The sequence below is a fragment of the Pongo abelii genome, chromosome 6, assembly GCF_028885655.2.
Source record: "Pongo abelii isolate AG06213 chromosome 6, NHGRI_mPonAbe1-v2.0_pri, whole genome shotgun sequence".
NCBI classification, from domain to species: domain Eukaryota; kingdom Metazoa; phylum Chordata; class Mammalia; order Primates; family Hominidae; genus Pongo; species Pongo abelii.
The window spans coordinates 141317705-141338209 of record NC_071991.2 but is presented as its reverse complement, the minus strand read 5'-3'; the positions used below and the strand labels follow the sequence as shown (position 1 = coordinate 141338209).

Here is a 20505-nt window from a genome sequence, read left to right as displayed (position 1 = left end):
CTGTATTTTTCTTTCTCTTTCCAGCTCCAGGAAGCCTTTGGTTGGGAGCCATTCATCCGTCTCTTCACTGAGTACAGGAACCAGACCAACTTGCCCACAGACAATGTTGACAAAATGAATCTGTGGGTCAAGATGTTCTCCCACCAAGTGCAGAAGAACCTGGCTCCATTCTTTGAGGCCTGGGCCTGGCCCATCCAGAAGGAAGTGGCTACCAGCCTGGCCTATCTACCTGAATGGAAGGAAAATATTATGAAATTGTACCTCCTCACACAGATGTAAGGAGTGCCCATCGAGGTGGCAGGTAGAGAGGTTTGGGGAGGTAGGCAGAGGTGGGGATTCACTCCTCTACCTCTGCCTCGCAAGGTCTGGCCTTGTCCTCTTAGTTCATTGCCCTATACCTTATTACCGACTTCTGTCTCTAGGAAGTGGGTTCAGAACACAGCCAAAAGTGGAATCAGAATTTCTCAGGTGCAAGAGCTTCTTTTTCTGCATCTTGTTCCTCTGCTCTCAGCTGTCACATTCCCTCCTGACCCTGCACTGGCCCAGTTCCGAGAGCTTTGGCACCCGCTTCTTTATCAGCCCTGGATTCACCATCATAGGCCATAGCCCAGAGTGGATAGTTCTCATGTTGGCATCCTGATGACTCCCTTTGGGCTTTTGTTTTTGATCAGTTGTTCCAAAAACTTGACCATAAAACTCAACTGGAACACAAATTTACCATGAGACCCAGACAGCTCCTGGATGGACTCATATATTTTGTGACTTGAGCAGTTTTCAAAGTGTTAGACAAGCATTCTGGTATAGTGGGAAGAGCCCAGAACTAGGTAGCGTTAGCTCTTGGGAAAGTTATTTCAACTTGGTACTCTCATTTCCTGTGTGTAAAATGGGGACAAAAATTCCCAGTTCACAGGGTTGTCGTGGAGGTTCAGACTGATAAATTCTGAAGAGGCTTGTGAGGTCTGCAGAGCATGTCATCTAAGGGGTTTTTCTATTTTATGCTGGTCCACAGGATAATGAGCTTACTACTTTCCATCCTGTCTCCAGAATTTAGAGGTTAGGATAACTCTTTCTACAAGTAGCTTCCCTGTGTTCAAATCCTGGTTCTTTCACCTACGAGTTGTATAACCCTGGCAATTTCCTTAACTTCTCTGTGATTTAGTTTTCTCATCTATAAAATAGGATCTATCTCATAGGATTATTGTGAGGATTACATTTTATAACACCTTTAAAAAGCAATGAGAACAGTCCCTGGCAGGTAGTAGGTGTTGAGAAAATGTCTGCTGCCATTATTATTATCTAATTGACTCAATACTCTTTATGAGCTAGACTTTACTTTTAGATGATATTTACAGAGGCAGTTGTAGTTAATCCTAGCCCATCTTGCACTTTATACAGCAACTTCTGAAAGGATTCTGCTATGTTGCCTTATGAATCTAAAGGAAGAACTCTAAATTCACAATGGGTTTTTTTTAAATAGCTAAAAAATTTAGTTTTTTTTTTTACTTAGATTTGTAAAGCTATTTATAAGAACCCCATTGTGAATTTGGAGCTCTTCCTTGGATCTCCTTACCCAGTTCTGTCTTACAGATCCAATTCCTTCTTTGATTAAATCAAGAGTAGATGTCTTGAAGAAACCAGATCAGTTCCATAATGACATTTGTCCTTAGCAAACAGACGGTATCTGGTTTCATGACAGTGTTTATATTTCTGTAACACAGATTCAAGACACAGTCCCTGTCAAGAGTTACTCACCAGTTTGGCAGACAAAGTCCACACATATAAAGGACTTTACTCTGAAACAAGATAATTGGATAGAGTTGACCCAAACTTATTTCCTTTTAATTTTATTCAGAATCCCCTATTTCTTTATAGTTTTAACTAAAGTTGGGTCCTTTTGGTTGATGTCGTATACATCCAACCAGTTTTTCTATAGCTCACTTTTTATTTTAGTTATTTTAATATATCATTTTATTTTTTTAATTGGTAATTGGGTAGATATGTAGACTGTAAGATTTGACCTATAGAGTTTTTTCTTTGGATTTTTTTTTTATTTTATTTTAGATAGAGTATCACTCTTGTCACCCAGGCTGGAGTGCAATGGCACCGTCTCGGCTCATTGCAACCTCTACCTCCCAGGTTCAAGCAATACTCTGCCTCAGCATCCCAAGTGGCTGGGCTTACAGGTGCCCACTGCCACACTCAGCTAATTTTTTGTATTTTTAGTAGAGATGGGTTTCGCCATGTTGGCCAGGCTGGTCTTGAACTCCTGACCTAGGTGATCCACCCACCTCGGCCTCCCAGTAGATTTCTTTGTCATGTTATTTGTTGGTCCTAGGATTATTTCTCCTGATTGCATGAATATCCATTGCCTAGGTGCTTTAAACATGAGACATTGGATATTTGTTCAACATTTAAAATAATTTTTATCAATTATTGGGTGTGTACCAGTTATTGTAGTGATTCCTTTCTATAGATTGTTTCATTTAATCTTCACAATAATCTCATAAAATGGCAACTATTATCACTCCCATTTTATTTTATGAAAAAGAGAACTGAGTTTAAGGAAGATAAGGTAAATTATCTAAGGCTATATTGCTAATAAGTGGTTGATCTGGGATTTGAATTCAGGCATTCTGATTACAGAATGGGCATTCATAACTACAGTGCTTTGAATGACCCAATCAATGTGTAAATAAAGAAGCCAACCAGCAAACCAAAGGATCATTATGTCCTTACTTGCCAGAGCTTTGGCTGCATATACTTACCTATCATCTACTTTTATCAGAACAAAAAGTCATTTTGTTTATCCCAAATGACAATTCAAAGAATTTAAGGTAGGCTCCTGAAGTGCTTCCCAATAGACAGTGCTGGAGTGAGCCCTTTAGCATCAGCCAGATCTTTTAGGTTCTGGGTTATTCAAATTTCAGTTATTCTTTCTAGGGTACCATGAAAGCGTTCTCTAGTTTGTTGGATTTTGAATGATGGACTATTTCAGTGAAGTGCCTGACTCCCAGAGATCCCAAACACTGCATGTTCTCAGAGAGGAAATTAGATCCTCCATCTTTGAGAATATGTGTATCCATTCTTGCACTCTTTAATATATTTTTAGCAGTACATCCCGGGGCTATATTTAAAATATAAAGTTATCCATGTTACTTCCGTGTCTAAAAGCCTCCACTGGAATTTCTAATTTGAGATAATGGACTAAACATAAGTTTACCTTCCCTCCCTCCCCAGGCCCCACTGAAATTGAAGTCAAGAAATGCAAAAAGGAATTGACACATCTCAGCAAAGAAAACTGAAGGGATTTGGTTATAAGTGGAAAAGATCTCAGCATATTTCTGGAAGAGAGAAAGTGGATGAAGCATGATAATGAAAGAGTGAAGAACCTTTCAGATAAAATGTAAGCTGATCTGAACAACATAACCCCAAAGAGACTTGTGCACCTGAAAAGCTTGTCTACTGAAGAATTACTCCAGTTGTAAGACTGAGCCCTCTCCTACTCTCCCCCAACTCTTATGCACAGAACACAGGCAGTCTCCACTATTGATACCAGTTAAAAATTTCTTGTTATTATTGCTGTTGTTTGTATAAAGGAATTGAACAGGCTGCCTGCAGAGAGATAAGAGTTGGTGCTCCAGAAAAAAATTTCTCTTCTAGTGGAAATAAGTGCCCCTACCCCCAGCCAGTCAGCTCATTCTCTACTGACAGCTGAGACCTCCTACTCAAGTGCCTGTTGCCTTCAGGTATAGAAGAGGTTTGCTGAAGAAACAGACCTAACTGTACAACAGCAGAGGAAACCCATGCCAACTGTTATACAAGTTAACAGTTATGTTGATTCTTAAATGGGAATGGTGAGTTAGAAATTCCCAGACATGGGTGATGGGAGGGAAGAGGAATAAGAAAAGTCACCAGGTAGAATTAGGGGCCTTGAAAATATGACAAACTCTGAGGGAAACAAAGACAATGTGGAAAGAATAACTTAATTTTAATTCCATCTCCAGAGAGATTTGAGGCGTATTTAAGATGAAAAACAGGATACTACAAAGAAACGGAAAACTCAGGAGTTTGAGACCAGCCTAGGCAAGATGGCAACATCCCGTCTCTACAAAATAATTTTTAAAAATTAGCCAAGCATGGTGGCATGTGCCTGTGGTCCTAGCTACTTGGGAGGCTGAGGTGGGAAGATCACTTGAGCCCAGGAGTTCAAGGTTTCAGTGAGCCATGATGGTGCCACTCCACTCCAGCCTGGGGGACAGAGTGAGACCCTGTCTCTTAAAAAGCAAGAAAAGAAAGAGAAGACTGAGAATAGGAAGATCTCTTTGAAAATAAAATAAGACTGCTAAAAGTATTTGGTATACAGTCTGGAAAATAAAGTTGAGGGAATCTCTCCATATAAAGAGCAAAAAGAAATAGAGAGAAAAATATAAAGAAAGAAAAAAGACATAGACAATCAATATGTAATGTTAGGAGTTCCTGGAAGAGAGAACAGAGACAGTGTAGGTGAAGAAATAAAAAGAAAAAGAATTGAAGAACAGAGCAAGCTAAGTCTCCAGATTGAGAGGGCCCAATACAATCTACATCTAGACACAATATTGTAAAATTTTGGAATATTAAGGATAGAAGGAAGATATTAAAGTGGCCAGGGAGAAAACAAGTGAGGTCATCACGATTAGCTCAACACAAAAATGGATGAGAAATAGACTGCTAACAGATTTGTCATCAGCAACACTGAATGCCAGAAGTCAATGGATCAACATCTTCACAGAGCTTATGGAAAATTTTTGTACCTAGAATGTCATAGTAAGGCAAACTGTCAAGAAGAATATCAAAGTGAAGACATTTTCTGACAGGCAAATTTTCAGAAAGTCTCCCTCCTTTGCACCCTTACTGAGGAAGTATCTTGAGGAAGTTCTCCAGCAAAATGAGGATGAAAACCAGGAAAGAAGAAGAAATGGGATCCATAAAACAGTGGACCTTACTTAGGATGTCTCATTCTAGAGTGACGGTTATCCAAAAGGATGTCTCACCCTAGAATGACAGCTATCCAGCAGACTAATTTCAGATGAGAGCACACTGTCTTGGGCTTTCTGGGAAGAATGTGCATTCAGTGCCATAGATGGTATCATTGAAGAGCTGGGATGCTTGAGAAGATTATTTAGTCAAGAAAAAAGGAAGACAAATCAACAATATGTCAAAAAATTCAGGTCCAATTATAGAGCAAAATAAAATGAGGCATGATTTTGAGTTATTCATGAAGAATAAGAAGAGGCTTGATAGGTACATTTCCTTTTCTATGGCACAGGCATGATGATATTGGGTGTGTAGGGAAGAAAATATCCTAGCTTATACTAGGCTCCCAGTAAGAAGTATTTAAATAGCCAAAATAATGTGGATCTCATTTATTCGTATTCAGTGTTCAGATCAGCCTATTAACAAAGTGTGAAAGGCTTCATTTTTTATTCAGAACTGAAGTTGAAAGTAATTAATGCTGACAAAGGGAAAGAAAGCAGAAAGAGATTGAGAATTAGAGGAAGAGAGGTGGAATCAAAGGTAGAGATACTTATATATTCAAAGCGGGGATGAAAAGATCTTCAGTTAATGGAACAAGAACTAGAGGATTAGTATATTGTTCAAAGCTATAAAATCAAACCAATAGATATATTAAAAAGTGATGTAACTATCAGACATTTGGAGAGAGATGGACAAAGGAAAGTGGCGACAGTGTAAGTTAAATCCTTATCTTTTGTAATGGGGAATTATTAAAGATGTTGTAAAGTCAATAAGTCAAGAAATTATTGCTCAAACATATTATTTAAAGTTAGAAAGTTAGTTACGAGACGATCTAAAATAAATATTGTTTAAAAGCATTACCTCTAGGGAATGGGACTAGATTTAAAAAGGGTGGGATGGGAAACTGTGTTTTTCATTTTAAGTCCTTCTGTACTATTTAATTTTTTACCTTGTGCATGTATTACTTTGAGAAAATTTTTAATAAACCCAAATAAAAATCTTCCAGTGACTTCACATTGATTAAGATGCAACCCAGCTAAAGCCTTTAAAATGGTTTTCAAGGTCCTCAAGTATCTAGGTCCACTTGATGTGTCCAGGCTCGTGGTATCTCCCCACAAGTCTCTATTTCCAACCAGATTAAGTATCTTCGAGTTATTAAAACACACTTCATATTCTTTTGTTTGTACAGGTGTTCCACAAAAAACAAAGCCTACTGCTGATCTCACCATGTCTGCTGAGTAAGCTTACCATCTAATGGGTTTTAATATTTGTTGAATGAAGGAATGTCCAATACAGCATTGAATGAAGTTTGCCAATTTCATTCTTTTCCAAGAAGGCCTTTGATGTTTGCCCCTGTTCTGGGAAACATTTCAAGAAGGACCATCCAGGGCCCTAAGCTTTCCTGTACTCCCCTTTATTTGACAGCTTTAATAAGTTTTAGTCTTACATGAGGCCAGCTGGTGTCAGAGGATTTCTGTCCACCTGTCAGTCTCCCTGGTGTACTCTTTGCTACTTTCCCTGAACCTTGTAACCTCTTTTCAGCTATTTTTAACCCTGTACTTGGGAGAAACAGCCAACTATCTAATGGAAATCTTTAGGCCACCAAGTTTCTTTTTTTTTAAGTTTTATTTTACTTTTAATTGACTTATAATAATTGTACATATTTACAGGGTATAGTGTGATGTTTTGATACATGTATATATTTTGTGATGATCAAATCGGGGTATTTAGCATATTTTTCACCTCAAACATTTATCATCCCTTTGTGGTAAGAACATTCAAAATCCTCTCTTCTAGCTATTTTGAAATATACAATATAATATTGTTAACTATGGTCACCCTACTGTGCAATAGAACACCAGAACTTATTCCTATCTAACTGAACCTTTGTACCTGTTGACCAGTCTATCCCCATCTCCCCTGCCCCACTACCCTCCCAAGCCTCTGGTAACCACTATTCTAAGCTCTACTGCTGTTAAATCAACTTTTTAAATTATAGAATCCACTTTTGTGTGACATTATACAGTATTCCCCTTTACATGCCTGGCTTATTTTACTTAACATAATGTCCTCTGGGCCCAATCATGTGGCCACAAATGACAAAATTTCTTTTTATGGTTGAATAGTATTCCATTGTGTATACACACCACATTTTCTTTATCCGTTCGTCCACTGATGGACACTTAGGTTGATTCCATGCAGCTATTGTGAATAATGCTGCAATAAACATGGGAACGCAGATATCTCTTCCACATAACTGATTTTATTTCCTTTGGATATATACTCAATAGTGGGATTCTGGATCATATGGTACTTCTATTTTTTAACTTTTTTAGGAACCTTCATTCTGTTTTCCATCATTGCTGGACTAATTCACAACAGCATATAAGACTTCCTCTTTCTTCACATCTACCCCAACATTTGTTATTTTTTGTCTTTTTGATAATAGCCATTCTAACTGGACTGAGGTGATATGTCATTATGGTTTTAATTTGCATTTCCCTGATTAGTGATGCTAAGTGTTAGTATGTCTTCTTTAGAGAAATGTCTATTTAGGCATTTTGCCCATTTTTAAATGGAATTATTTATTTTTCTGCTATTGAGTTATTTGAGTTTTCTGTATATTCTAGGCATTAAGCCCTTGTCAGATGCATAGTTTGCATGTTTTCTCCCATTCCTTAAGTTAACTTCAATCTGTTTCCTTTGCTGTACAGAAGCATTTTAGTTTAATATAGTACCATTTCTCTATATTTGCTTTTGTTGTATGCTTTTGAGGTCTTATTCAAAAAATTCTTGCCAAGACCAATGTCATGAATTGTTTCTCCCATGTTTTCTTCTAGTATGCTTACAGTTTCAGGTCTTACATTAAAGTTTTTAAACAATTTTAAGCTGATTTTTACATATGGTAAGAGATAGGGGTCTAATTTTATTCTTCTACATGTGGATATTCAGTTCTCCCAGTGCCATCTATTGAAAAGCCTCTCCTTTCCTAATGCATGTTGATGACACTTTTGTTGAAAATCAGTTGGCTGTAAGTGCATGGATTTATTTCTGTTCTGTATTCTATTTCAGTTATCTATGTGTCTATTTTTATACCAGTACCATGTTGATTTAGTTACTATAGCTTTGTAGTATGTTTTAAGGTCAGGTAGTGTGATGCATCGAGCTTTATTTTTGCTAAGGATTACTTTGGCTATTTGGGGTCTTTTGTGGTTCCATAGAAGTTTTAGGATTTTTTTTCTATTTCTGTTTAGAATAGGGATTGCATTGAATTAGTAAATTGCTTTGAATAATATGGACATTTTGACAATATTAATTTTTGCAATTAATTATTATCTTTCTATTTATTTATGTCCTCTTCAATTTCTTTTATCCGTATTTCATAGTTTCCACTAGAGATCTTTCACCTCCTTGGTTAACTATATTCCTGGGTATTTATTGTATAGCTATTGTCAATGGATTGCTTTCTTGATATCTTTTCTTAGGTAGCTTGCTATTGGCATATAGAAACACTACTGATTTTTGCATGTTGAGTTTGTATCCTGCAACTTTATTGAACTTATTTATTCTAACAATTTTTTGTGGAATCTTTAGGATTTTCTACATATAAGATCATGTCATCTGCAAACAAGGACAATTTGACTTCCCCCTTTCCTATTTGGATGCCTTTCATTTCTCTTGCCTAATTGCTCTGGCTAGGACTTCCAGTAGTATATTCAACAAAAGTGATAAATGTGGCATCCTTGTCTTGTTGCAGATCATAGAGGAATAGCTTTCAACTTTTTCAGTATGATGTTATCTATGAGCTTGTCATTTATGGCCTTTATGGTGTTGAGGTATATTACTTCTATATCTCATTTGCTGAGAATTTTTATCATGAAGGGATGTTAAATTTTATCAAATGTTTTTTTCTTTGTCTGTTGAAATGATTATGTCGTTTTTGTCATTCATTCTGCTAATGTGATGTATCACATTTATTGATTTACATACGTTAAACCATCCTTGCATCCCTGGGATGAATCTCACTTGATTGTGGTGAATTATCTTTTCAATATGCTGTTGAATTTGTTTCACTTATATTTTGTTAAAGATTTTTGCATGTATGTTGATAAAGGAGATTGGCCTGTAGTTTTCTTTTTATCAAGTTATCCTTGTCTGGTTTTGATAATGTTGGCCTCATAGAATGAGTTGGGAAGAATTTCCACCTCTTCAACTTTTTAGAATAGTTTGAAAAGAAGTGATATTATTATTTACATGTTTGGTAGAACTTAGCAGTAAAGTCATCAGGTCCTGGGCTTTTCTTTGATGGGAGACTTATTATTACCGATTCATTCTTGTTACACATCATTGGCCTGTGTAGGTATTTTATTTCTTCATAGTAGTTCAATTTTGGTAGGTTGCATGTGTCCAGGAATTTATTTATTTATTTTAGGTTTTCCAATTTATTGGCATATAATTGCTCATAAAAGTCTTTTATGATCCTTTGTATTTCTATGGTATCTCCTTTTTTAGCTCTGATTATATTTGAGTCTTTTTTGTTAGTCTAGCTAAAACATTTGTTTATCTTTCAAAGAACCAACTTTTTGTTCTACTGATTTTTATATTATTTTCAGGCTCTATTTCACTTATTTCTGCTTGAACTGTTAAAGATCTCCTCTTCTAGTAGTTTGGGGTTCAGCTGGCCCTCGTTTTTCTCATTCCTTGAGGTGCCACATAAAGTTTTTATATAAGATTCTTATACTTTTTTGAGGTAGGCATTTATTGCTATAAACTCCCTCTTAGAATAGCTTTTGCTGTGTCCCATAGGTTTTGGTATGTCATGTTTCCATTTTTATTTGTCTCAAGGAATTTTTAAATTTTCTTTTTAATTTCTTTATTGATGCCCTGATTGTGCAAACACTTGTTTTTAGTTTTCACATATTTGTATATGTTCCATAGTTCCTTTTGGTATTCATTTCTAGTTTTTATTGCATTGTGGTAAGAGAAGATACTTGATAAGATTTTGATTTTTTTAATTGCTTGAGATGTGTTTTCTGGACTAACATATGTTCTATCCTGGAAAAAAGTTCCATGTGCTGTTGAGCAAAATGTACGTTCTGTAGTTATTGAGGGGAATGTTTTGTAAATATCTGCTGGGGCTATTTGGTCTAGAATGCAATTTAAATCTGATAATTCTTTGTTGATTTTCTATCTGGATGATCCATCCATTGCTGAAAGAGGGTGCTAAAGTCCTTTTTTATTTTATTTTAATTTTTCTTTCCCTTTAGATCTCATATTTGCTTTATATATTGCTTTATATATTTACTTTATATATTGGGTGCTCCAGTGTTGTGTGCTCATATACTGACAACTGTCCTAACCTTTTGCTGAACTGATTTCTTTATCATTATATAATAACCTTCTTTTCTCTTTTTACAGTTTTTTACTTAAAGTCTATTTTGTCTGATGTAAGTATTACTACCCCTGCTTTCTTTTGGTTTCCATTTTCATAGAATTTCATTTTCTATTCTTTCACTTCAGTCTATGTGTGGCCTTATAGGTGAAGTGAGTATCTGGTAGGCAGCATGTTGCTGAATCTTGTTTTTTGTTTTTTTTTTATTTAATCCATTCAGCCATGATGTATATTTTAATTGGGAATTTATTTCATTTACATTCGAAGTTATTATTGATAGGTAAGGACTTCTGCCATTTTGTTCATTATTTTCTGGTTGTTTTGTTTATCCTTTGTTCCTTTCCTCCTCTCTCATGTTTATCTTTGTGGCTTGATTAGGGTATTTGTTGTGTTAAGCTTTGATTCCTTTCTCTTTCTCATTTGTATATCTGTTGTAATTTTTTCTTTGTGGTTAGTATTGGGGTTACATTAAAAATCTCTCATACTTATAATAGACTATTTTAAGCTGATAACAAGTTAACTTTCATTGCATACCAATACTCTAGACTTTCATTCGGCACCTACATTTATAATTTTGTTGCTTTAATATACATCTTTATATATTGTTTATTCCTTAACAACTTATCATAGCTATAATCATTATTACAATTTTCACTTTTTGGCATCCCACAGAGCTGCATTTTTAAAAATTATTATTATTTTTTAAATGGGGTCTCACTACATTGCACAGGTTGGACTCAAACTCCTGGGTTCCAATGAGCCTTCCATTTCAGTCTCCTAAATAACTGGGACTACAAGCACATGCCACAGCACCCAGCTGTTTTGGCTTTTAACCTTCATACTAGAGATTTGAAACATTACATATCACCATTGCAGTAATAAAGTATTACGAATTTGATAATGCATTTACCTCCAGCAGTGAGATTTATACTTCATGTTTTCTTCTGGTAGCAATTATCATGAAAACTTTTTTTTCCAATAGAAATACTTAAGCATTTCTTGTAAGTCTGGTCCAGTGGTAATGAGTTCCCTCAGCTTTTGCTGATCTGGGAAAGACTCTCTCTCCTTCATTTCTGAAGCAAAGATTTGCTGGGTGTAGTATTCTAGGCTAGCAGCTTTTTTTTTCTTCTAGTATTTTACAGATATCATCCCTTTCTCTCCTGGCCTGCAAGGTTGCTGCTGGGAAATCTGCTAATAGTCCAATGGCAATTCCCTTATATGTGTCTTGATGCTTTTCTCATGCTGCTTTCAGTATTTTTTTCTTTGTCTTTGACTTTTGACAGTTTGGTTATATGCCTCAGAAAGGACCTCTTTGGGTTGAATCTTTGTGAGATCCTTTGAACTTCATGGATCTGGATGTCCATATCTCTCCAAGACTTGGGAAGTTTTCAACTATTACTTTATTAAATAAGCTTTCTTTGCCTTCCTTCATCTCTTCTTCTTAAGTTGCCAAAATGCAAACATTTGTTCACTTATGGTGTCCCAAAAGTGCCACAGGCTTCTTCATTCCTTTTTTTTTTTTTTTCTTTACCTCTGACTGGACTATTTCAAAAGGCCTGTTTTCAAGTTCAAAAATTCTTCTGTTTGACCTATTTTGCTGTTGAAGCTCTCAATTGCATTTTTTATTTCCTTCATTGAATTTCTTGGCCACAAGATTTCTGTTTGGTTCTTTTTTATGATATCTCTCTCTTTGTTGAATTTCTCATTCAGATCATGAATTGTTTTTCAGGATTGTTGAATGATCTGTTTGTGTTCTTTCATGTCTCACAAGTTTCCTTAAGCTCACTATCTTGAATTCCTTTTCAGGCAATTCAAACATTTTTATTTTTTTATTGAGGTCAGTTACTAGAGAATTATTGTGTTTCTTTGGTGGTGTCATGTTTCCTTGCTTTTTTATGTTTCTTGTATCCCTGCACTGGCATCTGTGCATCTGATGGAATAATCACCTTTTCTAACGTTGTAGAGTAGCTTTCATCGGAAAAGACTTACACCTGCAGATGTGTCCTAGCATGTTAATTGGGTAAGGTACATTTGTTTTTGTTCTGGGTGGATGCAGTAGTTTAGTCTCCATGCAGCTTCTTTAGCTATAGTTAATGTCAGTGGTGCCTGCAAGTACCTCAGTGGCCTTGGCTGCAGAAGTTTGTGTGGCTGGTATGCCTACTCAGCTGCTTGTCCCCTGAAGGCTGGGCATTGAGCTGGTCTGTTTTCTGAGGATCCATGGCTGGTAGGTTCTCCTTGGGTGCTTATCTCTTGGTGGCTGCATAGTGAACTGGTCTGTGCTCTAGGGAAGTGCAGGGCTGGTTGTCCAGTAGCTCTGCTAGGTTGCTGCTCCTCTGGAGGCAAGGCACCAGACTGGTTCATACTCACTACCAGGTTTTTTGTGTCCTACTATCCCTAGTTTCTTGGTAGCTGTTCCTTCTCCATCTTCATTAACGTTTCTGTCTGAAGGTAAATATTTGTATAAAGACCTTTTCTTACCTGAATTAGCATCTGTCCTATTTTCCATGTATCATAATAGAGATTTACCCTCACAAATGGGAGTAGTTTCCAGATTGTTCATGTTATCACAGAAATAACCCAAATTATTTTATCTTCTACCACACCATTGAGTCTGAATTCCTGTAAAGAGAAATTGAAATATGTCATGAGTTTACTTTCCTCTGTTGTCTAACTCCCATAGTCAACTGGAGCTCTCTGATGAGTATTGGCCTTGCAGCCAATCTTCAAAGCAGTATTTATCAGAAACACCTCCTATCTCCTCTTCACAGGATTAATCTGATCTATTTAGTGCTTAAAGCAATGTCCTCACCCAAGGTCAAAACCTCACCTAATATATGTACCTAACAGGCCAACAGGTAACTAGGGATGGCCTTAGATACTGACTCTTTTTTGCCAACAGAAGTAGCATACTCTATCCCTTCTTTCAAGACTATTTCCCTCCTCTGTTCTCTACTCCTTACAAAGCCTTTGTACTCCTGCTTGGCTTCTACTCTTAAAATGATTTCTTTCTTTGACCCACATCATTGCAGTCAATCTTCAATAGGGAGGGGGCAGAAGGTGATCTTCAACTTCTCAGAGATCTTTCTTCTAACTACACAGAAAAACAACTTACCTCACAATCATGACAATTAAGAAATTCTTCCTATGCATTTGGATTCTTGTGCATTTGAGTGCTATAAAGAAGCATTTCTTTGATAGGAAAGCTTGAGTAGCTTAAGTTATTGATGCTCTAGTCTGAGATTGGGTGTGTTTCATAGGTGCTCATTATATTAGAAATAAATAGAATAAAGGGATGAGTAAATAAATGAAAGATAAATAGAGGTTGGGAAGCAACTGCAACTTTAAAAAAAAATGTAGTGACCAATGATGACAGTCAGGAACCAAGGTTTATTTTATTACAAATATGTGTACCTGAGGGTCATTAAAAAGTTACTTCTATTCTCAGGAACTCAAATATACATAATTGGTTAAGAAATCTACACATGTAGTTACTAAAAAAATATTTCCATGAATCGCTTAGTGACATAAAATTCATTTTTCACATACTGCCAAAATTATTTAGTAGATTTAAAGTCTGAGATAGTGCCCAAAGGGGGTTAGGGGAGGACAAAATGATCAAACATACAATATAAAAACAATCTATAAAAGAGTCTAGAAGAGATCTCACAGGTTTAGAGAGAAGACCCCTCTTCTTCCTGAACAGACCCTGTAGGCCAGGACCCAGCAGGCTTACCTATTGTCTGTGAGGTTTCTATGCTGCAAACAGGAGCCAAAAACCTGCAAATAGGTTATAAATCTTTTCTTGACCCTCCACCAAGGTAGATAGGCAAATGGAGCTTTAATAAAACAGAGTTTTTCCTTTGCTTCTTGCTGCTTGTGTAGCCTTGGAGCCGACCTATTACAAAGGAGAAAATAATAAGCCTTAATTGAGGCTTTTGACATTTAATCACAAGACAACTGGCACTATGAGCTTGTTGCTCTCAACACCTAGAGCAGAGTTAAATCTCAGCTACTCATAGAAAACTCTGAGATAAACTATTTCAGCTGGCAAAAGCATTAAAAGACAAACAACTGACTTGTGTCAGTAATGTTAGAGTGACCTTTAGCAGAAAGCCTGGTGGATCTCTAGCACTGGTAAAAGTACTTTTGGCTATAGGGCATTATTAGTATTATTAATGCACTAATAGTACATAATATTATTAATGCCCTACAGCCAAAGACCAATGGAAACACACCTATAATTAAGTTGAATCTATTGTTCATTGCAGCTAGGGAAAATGCACACCATAGAGAACTGTGGGTATATCAGTAAAAAGGTGTCAGAAAGAACCTATTATAGGCTGTGGGCTTTGGTTGGATAATTTTGGGAAGTGTCTGAAGAAGGAAGACTTTGTTTTGGATGACATACTGTCAAGAACCAGAAGCAATTCTACAACTAAGATCTCAATAAATTTCATATACAAGGAGAGCTGACTAAAATAAGCATAAAGGCTGGGCACGGTGGCTCACGCCTGTAATGCCAGCACTTTGGGAGGCCAAGGTGGGCAGATCACCTGAGGTCAGGAGTTTGAGACCAGCCTGACCAACATGGAGAAACCCCGTCTGTACTAAAAATACAAAATTAGCCGGGCGTGGTGGCGCATGCCTGTAGTCCCAGCTACTTGGGAGGCTGAGGCAGGAGAATCGCTTGAACCCAGGAGGCTGAGGTTGTGGTGAGCTGAGATCGTGCCATTGCACTCCAACCTGGGCAACAAGAGTGAAACTGTGTCTCAAAAACATACATAAATAAAATAAATGAATAAAACGAGAATAAAGCTGCGATTGGTTTCTACAAAGTGCAATTACTCATTTTAGATAAGAGAAGGATGATCAGTATTTTGTGGGTTGCATGGTGATCTTGTATGTGCCTCACTTTATGATGGTCTCAGAGTGACCTTGTCTGATGTTATGTTTTCTGAAATTGTTTTTGTACAATGGGAGAACAATATGGCCTCGCTCTTAGTGCCAGACAAGTTTCTGGATGGCAGGGGCTGCTGCTTTTTTTTTTTTTCTCAGTTCAAAGGTTAAAAAAGGGAGAACCTTTGTTCTTCTTACAGAGATTCAAGTCTGCATTTCTCTTGATTGACCACAAGGACAGACTGAAAAAAAAATTAATAGCAGAAAGTATGCATGATGTACCTTGGGAAAGGATGGTTCCCTACAGATCCCCTAGACTTGGTGGAAGTCTTGGGGCAAACCAAAATGAAATTAAGACTGTAAGTCTCAATATATAATGAAAAGCCTTGAGAAGGAATGATCTTGATGTCACGGGAACTTTGTAATAAGTCCACTGGGAAATAATTGTTTACATTTTCAAGTAAGTAAAGAAATAGACAATAATAGTCGCTGGTCCCATAGGAGTAGGGATTTTGACTCACTCTCTGTAGGGATTTTCTTATATAGTATTGACCTACTATGACCCTCAATTCCCATACACTATCCCCCGGCATGTTGATATCTACAACCCTTATGGGATTGTGAATGAAGACATTTATATTACACTGATGTAGGTGCAATTAAAGAAAATTGGATCTATTCAGCACCTGTCCAATGAATCTGATATTTCAAGGGCAGAAAGAGAAAAAGGACATCCACTCTCATTCTTGGGCTAACTCAGTTCCACTGGCTCCAAGACAACTGAAATCTTCAGGATAAAACCAAACTTTATGTCTGGTCTGGTCGTGGGAGAAACAGTTTATAAATGTAAGAATATCTCTTCTCACCCCCACCCCAGCCACGTTCCTTACTAGAGGAAGAAAATTTCAGCACCTCTGGAGTGGCAGTGATGTGTTCCAAGACATCTTCTGTGATTGGAATATAAATGGCTCTTACCACGTATGTTTCACACACTTACGATCCAAACAGAAAAAAAAAAAGTATGCCCAAGTATATTTTACAAATATGCCAAAGCAGAATATGAAAGCTTTTATAACTCTGAATTAGGGCTGGCCACTTGTCAAGAGAAGCAACAAACTCCCTCATTGCTTCAAAGTTTCACTGTTTTCAATGAAGACGCAGGCAGGAACTTGCCCTTGGAGATAGACCATGCTACAATTGGAATAAAAGTTATTATAAATGTACTAAAGAATGAAACTTAATGGGTGAGTGTTTCATAGATACTCTCAAGTTAGTAACTTTGCTTTTTACTTCCACTACAACACAATTTTAGTAATTACACTTGAGAGACTTAAAGTGAGGAGATATAATTATGACAGTACTTGTGTTATTCTGGGTCCTCCAAGAAGCAAAAGCCAAGACAGGATCAGATATGCAAGAGATTTATTAAAGGAAATGCCTGTGAGAGAAAATGTAGAGGGAGCCAGAGGAGGCCGGGAGAGCCACCATTAGACTGCAATGTAGGTTTAACCCTTGGGAAGGAGACAGCAAATGAAAGAAAGGCTTCCACTGAAGTACAAGTCTCAGAGAGTTTCTTTCAGGACCATGAGGAGTCCTTGAGGCAAACTCACCCATCGGGAGAGTCCCTTGTCTTCCAGGAATGGGCCTGCCTTAGGATCCTCACTACATTTAATTGCCAGCCTGGAGAAGCCCTTGGCAGCATGGCTTTGGCGCCAAGGATTCCAGAGCACACCAGCTGGGGCCATCTGGCAATTTCATACCCACCCCCTGCAGTTGGACATCTGAGAGGAACATTTTCATCACCACCACAGTACTCATTCTTAAGGCAGCTGTAGACACCTGTTCTGGATCATCTTAAATAGTGACTTAGTAAACTTCCCCAGTGACTCATACCAGTAAATGTCCATAGGTGGATTCATCCATCTCTGTTCCTAAATTAGAGTGTGGCTAATTCTTCCCAGATTCTTAAGGTCCTTAAAAGAAAGAATATGCGGTACCACATTAAGTTAAGCTCATGACTGAAAATAATTTAAGAAGGAGGCCAGTGACTATTAATAGTAGCCCACAATTAGAAGGCATATGTATGAGTAACCCCTGCATCTGGCTTAGTGATAAACTGCAATTACTGCAGCAATTGCTCTCTATTTGACAAAAAATGGACTGATGTGCCACTGGTAAAAATAATATTTCTGATTTGTGTTTGCCTCTTGTATATGCTGGACAATGAAGTATAATATTGTTTATGTATATTTATTATGTATAACCCAGAAAGAGTCTGTCATGGAAGCACAAGAAGTATGAGTTAGCCTGCCTGACTTAAGCTAATAAAGATCTGTCCTTGGAACTGGAGATGAATTCATTGTCCCCTGAATCTCATAAAGGAGAGGTGGGTTATCTGATTTAAAAAAAAAAAAAACAAAAACAAACAAAAAAAAACGGATTTGGTTAGAAAGGACAATAGGGTAGTGTAGGGAATAGATGTTGAGGAGGCAACCACAGTGTTTACTAAATGGTGCTTTTAAAAAATCTTCCTCCACACTGTAGAATGGAATCCAAACTCCCTAGTATGGCAGCCAAAGTCCCTCTAAACCGAGCCCAAACTTCTCTTTAGAGCTAGCACTATGCAGGTTCTGCTAACAAGTTTCAGTCACTATGAATATTTTGTCTTTCTCAAATTAAGCCTTTCACATTCATATCTCCGTGCTTTGGAATATTATACAGCCTCACATTGTAATACCTTCCCCTCTTATCTCCCCGCAAATATACGTTTTTCTAAGCTGAGTTTCTGTGTCACCTTCTCTGCACATTCTTCTCTAATCCTTTGATCAGAAATAATTGCTGCTTCTTTTATGTGCCCTTGCACCTGATTTGTAGCCAATTTTGGTATAGTTGTTTTCTTCTCTTTTTTCCTCTCTAGATTTACTGACCATAATAGCATTTCTGTCTCCCAGAGTGCCTCACAGAACAAGTGTCCAGTAAGGATATGTTGACTTTCACTGAATGGCTTCTGTTTTCTCCCAAGTAAAAGGAAAGATCTGGGGCCTGCACCTTTGCATAAGCAATAACCATTTCGAAGCTTATCCAACCCACCTTATTTTTGTTGTTGTTGTTCTGTTTTCTTTTATTTTAGGTTTCTAGCAGCCTGAACTCATGGTTTTTAGTTTCTGCCTCTAGTGAAAGGGGAAAAGAGGGATGAGGAAGGGGTTTTACTCGCCCAACCAGAAACAGAAACTAAGAACCCATGACTGTATTCTCTCTCGGACATCCTTTAGTCAGAAGGTAAATGCTGGTTACCATCTTTAATCTTTTTTTTTCTTCCTTTTTTTTTTTTTAAATGAACTGTTATGCCATTCCTATGTTGTTAGGTTCCATTCCTCAGGCAGCTCCTGCTCCCAAATGGCAGGTACTTTCTGCTCTCTGACCCTGGAAAAATCACCTTTGTTTAAAGCCCCTTTCTTCTATTAGAGCAACACCAAAATACTCTCAGGAGCTAATTTAGAACAATAGTAGTACTTTACCATGAGGAGTGAGGTTGATGTAGGTGGAGACTGGTTAAAACCTAAGAGTACAAACACATAAAAGATACTAAGCCAGCGTTTTTTGTTGTTGTTGAGACGGAGTCTCGCTCTGTCGCCCAAGCTGGAGGGCAGTGGCATGATCTCTGCTCACTGCAACATCCGCCTCCCGGGTTCAAGCAATTCTCCTGCCTCAGCCTCCCGAGTAGCTGGGATTACAGGCCTGCGCCACCACACCCGGCTAATTTTTGTATTTTTAGTAGAGACGAGGTTTCTCCATGTTGGCCAGGCTGGTCTTGAACTCCTGACCTCAGGTGATCCACCCACCTCGGCCTCCCAAAGTGCTGGGATTACAGGAGTGAGCCCCCGCACCCGGCCCTGAGTCAGCTTTTAACGTGGAACTTTACTGACCCACTTTCTTTGATGTCCATCTCCCACTTCAGCTCCCAAAGGTCAGTTGTTCCCTGATATGAAGGCTAAGAACTCAACGTACTTCACCGCACGTTGGATTTCTAGCCTGAATTATTCCAAATTCTGGCAAGTTTATCCACAATTTCTTTTCTGTGTAAGTTTCTCCTTGCTCTTTATTTCTGAAACCTGAATGTATTTGGTCCTCTGCCAATCAGATTTACACTAGTCCTCCAAAGAGTCAGTTATTAACTCATTAATTCGACAGATATTTTTGGATGTTCACTGTATCCTTATTTAGCATATATTTAGTTATTTATTAAAAAACCAAAGCCTATTCTATGTCAGAAATGAAAATAGGCAATGAGGACTCAATGGTAGGCAAAATGCAGACAGACTACTTTTTTTCCCTTATTCTAGCAGTCATCACTTTCCTAGGTAAGACGTTCCTAAACTCCAGACTACACCAAATCCTCCTCCTGACCACACCCTTCCACCTTGATTTTCACCTTCTGACCTCTCTTGCGTAGAAATTCGAGCACCAGCCACTCTATAGCTTTAGCTTAATTTCTCCAGCCATGCAAGGACGAATCTGTGTTAGTGATGCCACAGGCACGTTTCCTTCCCAGCAAGAATATCACTTACTGGGCAGCATTTCTGTGGCTACTTTCAGAGAAAAATGCCCTAGTTGAGCACCCGCCCCATGGCTATAAGCATCCACCGGGCTCGAAGTGCATGGCCCGCCGCTGACCACTAGGGGGAAGCCCTCCACGCAGAGGCTCGAGCGACGGAAGCGACGCGGCGGCTACCGGCTCTGCTGAGCCCACCCCAGGATCCGAGGAAAGGGAGCCTGATTCCACGCGGGGCCTCCTCCGTGGCACACGTTGTTGTTAGGGAACTATTCGCCTCAAATATGGTTTATTGGAGACTTAGGGTTTGCTTTTCTTATCAAGTGCGACAGCAAACTGGCTGGGTCCCCTCTCGCATCCAAGAACCCGCAGAGACTCTGAGGGAGCCGGTTTGGGGCCCCATGCAGGCCAAAGCATCCCTCCGGGAAGGCGGGGTCGCTCACCTGGTAGCCGCCCCGAGAGCCCGCAGCACGGCCCGAGGTGGGGTCCACCGATGGAACGGGAGACCACCGGCGTGGCTCAGGGAGCGGTAGCCGCGCCCCGGCCCCGCCTCAGGGTCGGCCCCGCCTCAGGGTCGGCCCCGCCTCAGGGTCGGCCCCGCCTCACCCCAGCCTGTGCCCCGCCTCCGGGACAGCCCCGTTTCCGAGACCTC

At 38.5% G+C, this 20505-nt stretch overlaps 1 protein-coding gene and 1 long non-coding RNA gene across 12 annotated transcripts in view; one reads left to right on the top strand and one right to left on the bottom strand.

The window, feature by feature from the left end:
* Positions 1-6015, top strand: part of TCAF1 (TRPM8 channel associated factor 1) — a 51119-nt gene extending 45104 nt beyond the window's left edge. For 6 of the 11 annotated variants that reach the window (XM_009243355.4, XM_009243358.4, XM_009243360.4 and 3 more), the window contains 2 exons: positions 25-275; positions 3238-6015. In XM_009243355.4, the coding sequence (XP_009241630.3) occupies positions 25-275; positions 3238-3247 (261 nt within the window). In that variant the 3' untranslated portion in view covers positions 3248-6015. 11 annotated transcript variants of the gene reach the window in all.
* LOC112134345 (uncharacterized) lies at positions 4262-20475 on the bottom strand. Its single transcript, XR_002915791.3, has 3 exons — positions 20297-20475; positions 14139-14300; positions 4262-13024 (listed from the first exon to the last, which is right to left on the bottom strand). It is a non-coding gene; the product is annotated as an uncharacterized LOC112134345 (long non-coding RNA).
* Positions 20476-20505: the final 30 nt, after the last annotated feature.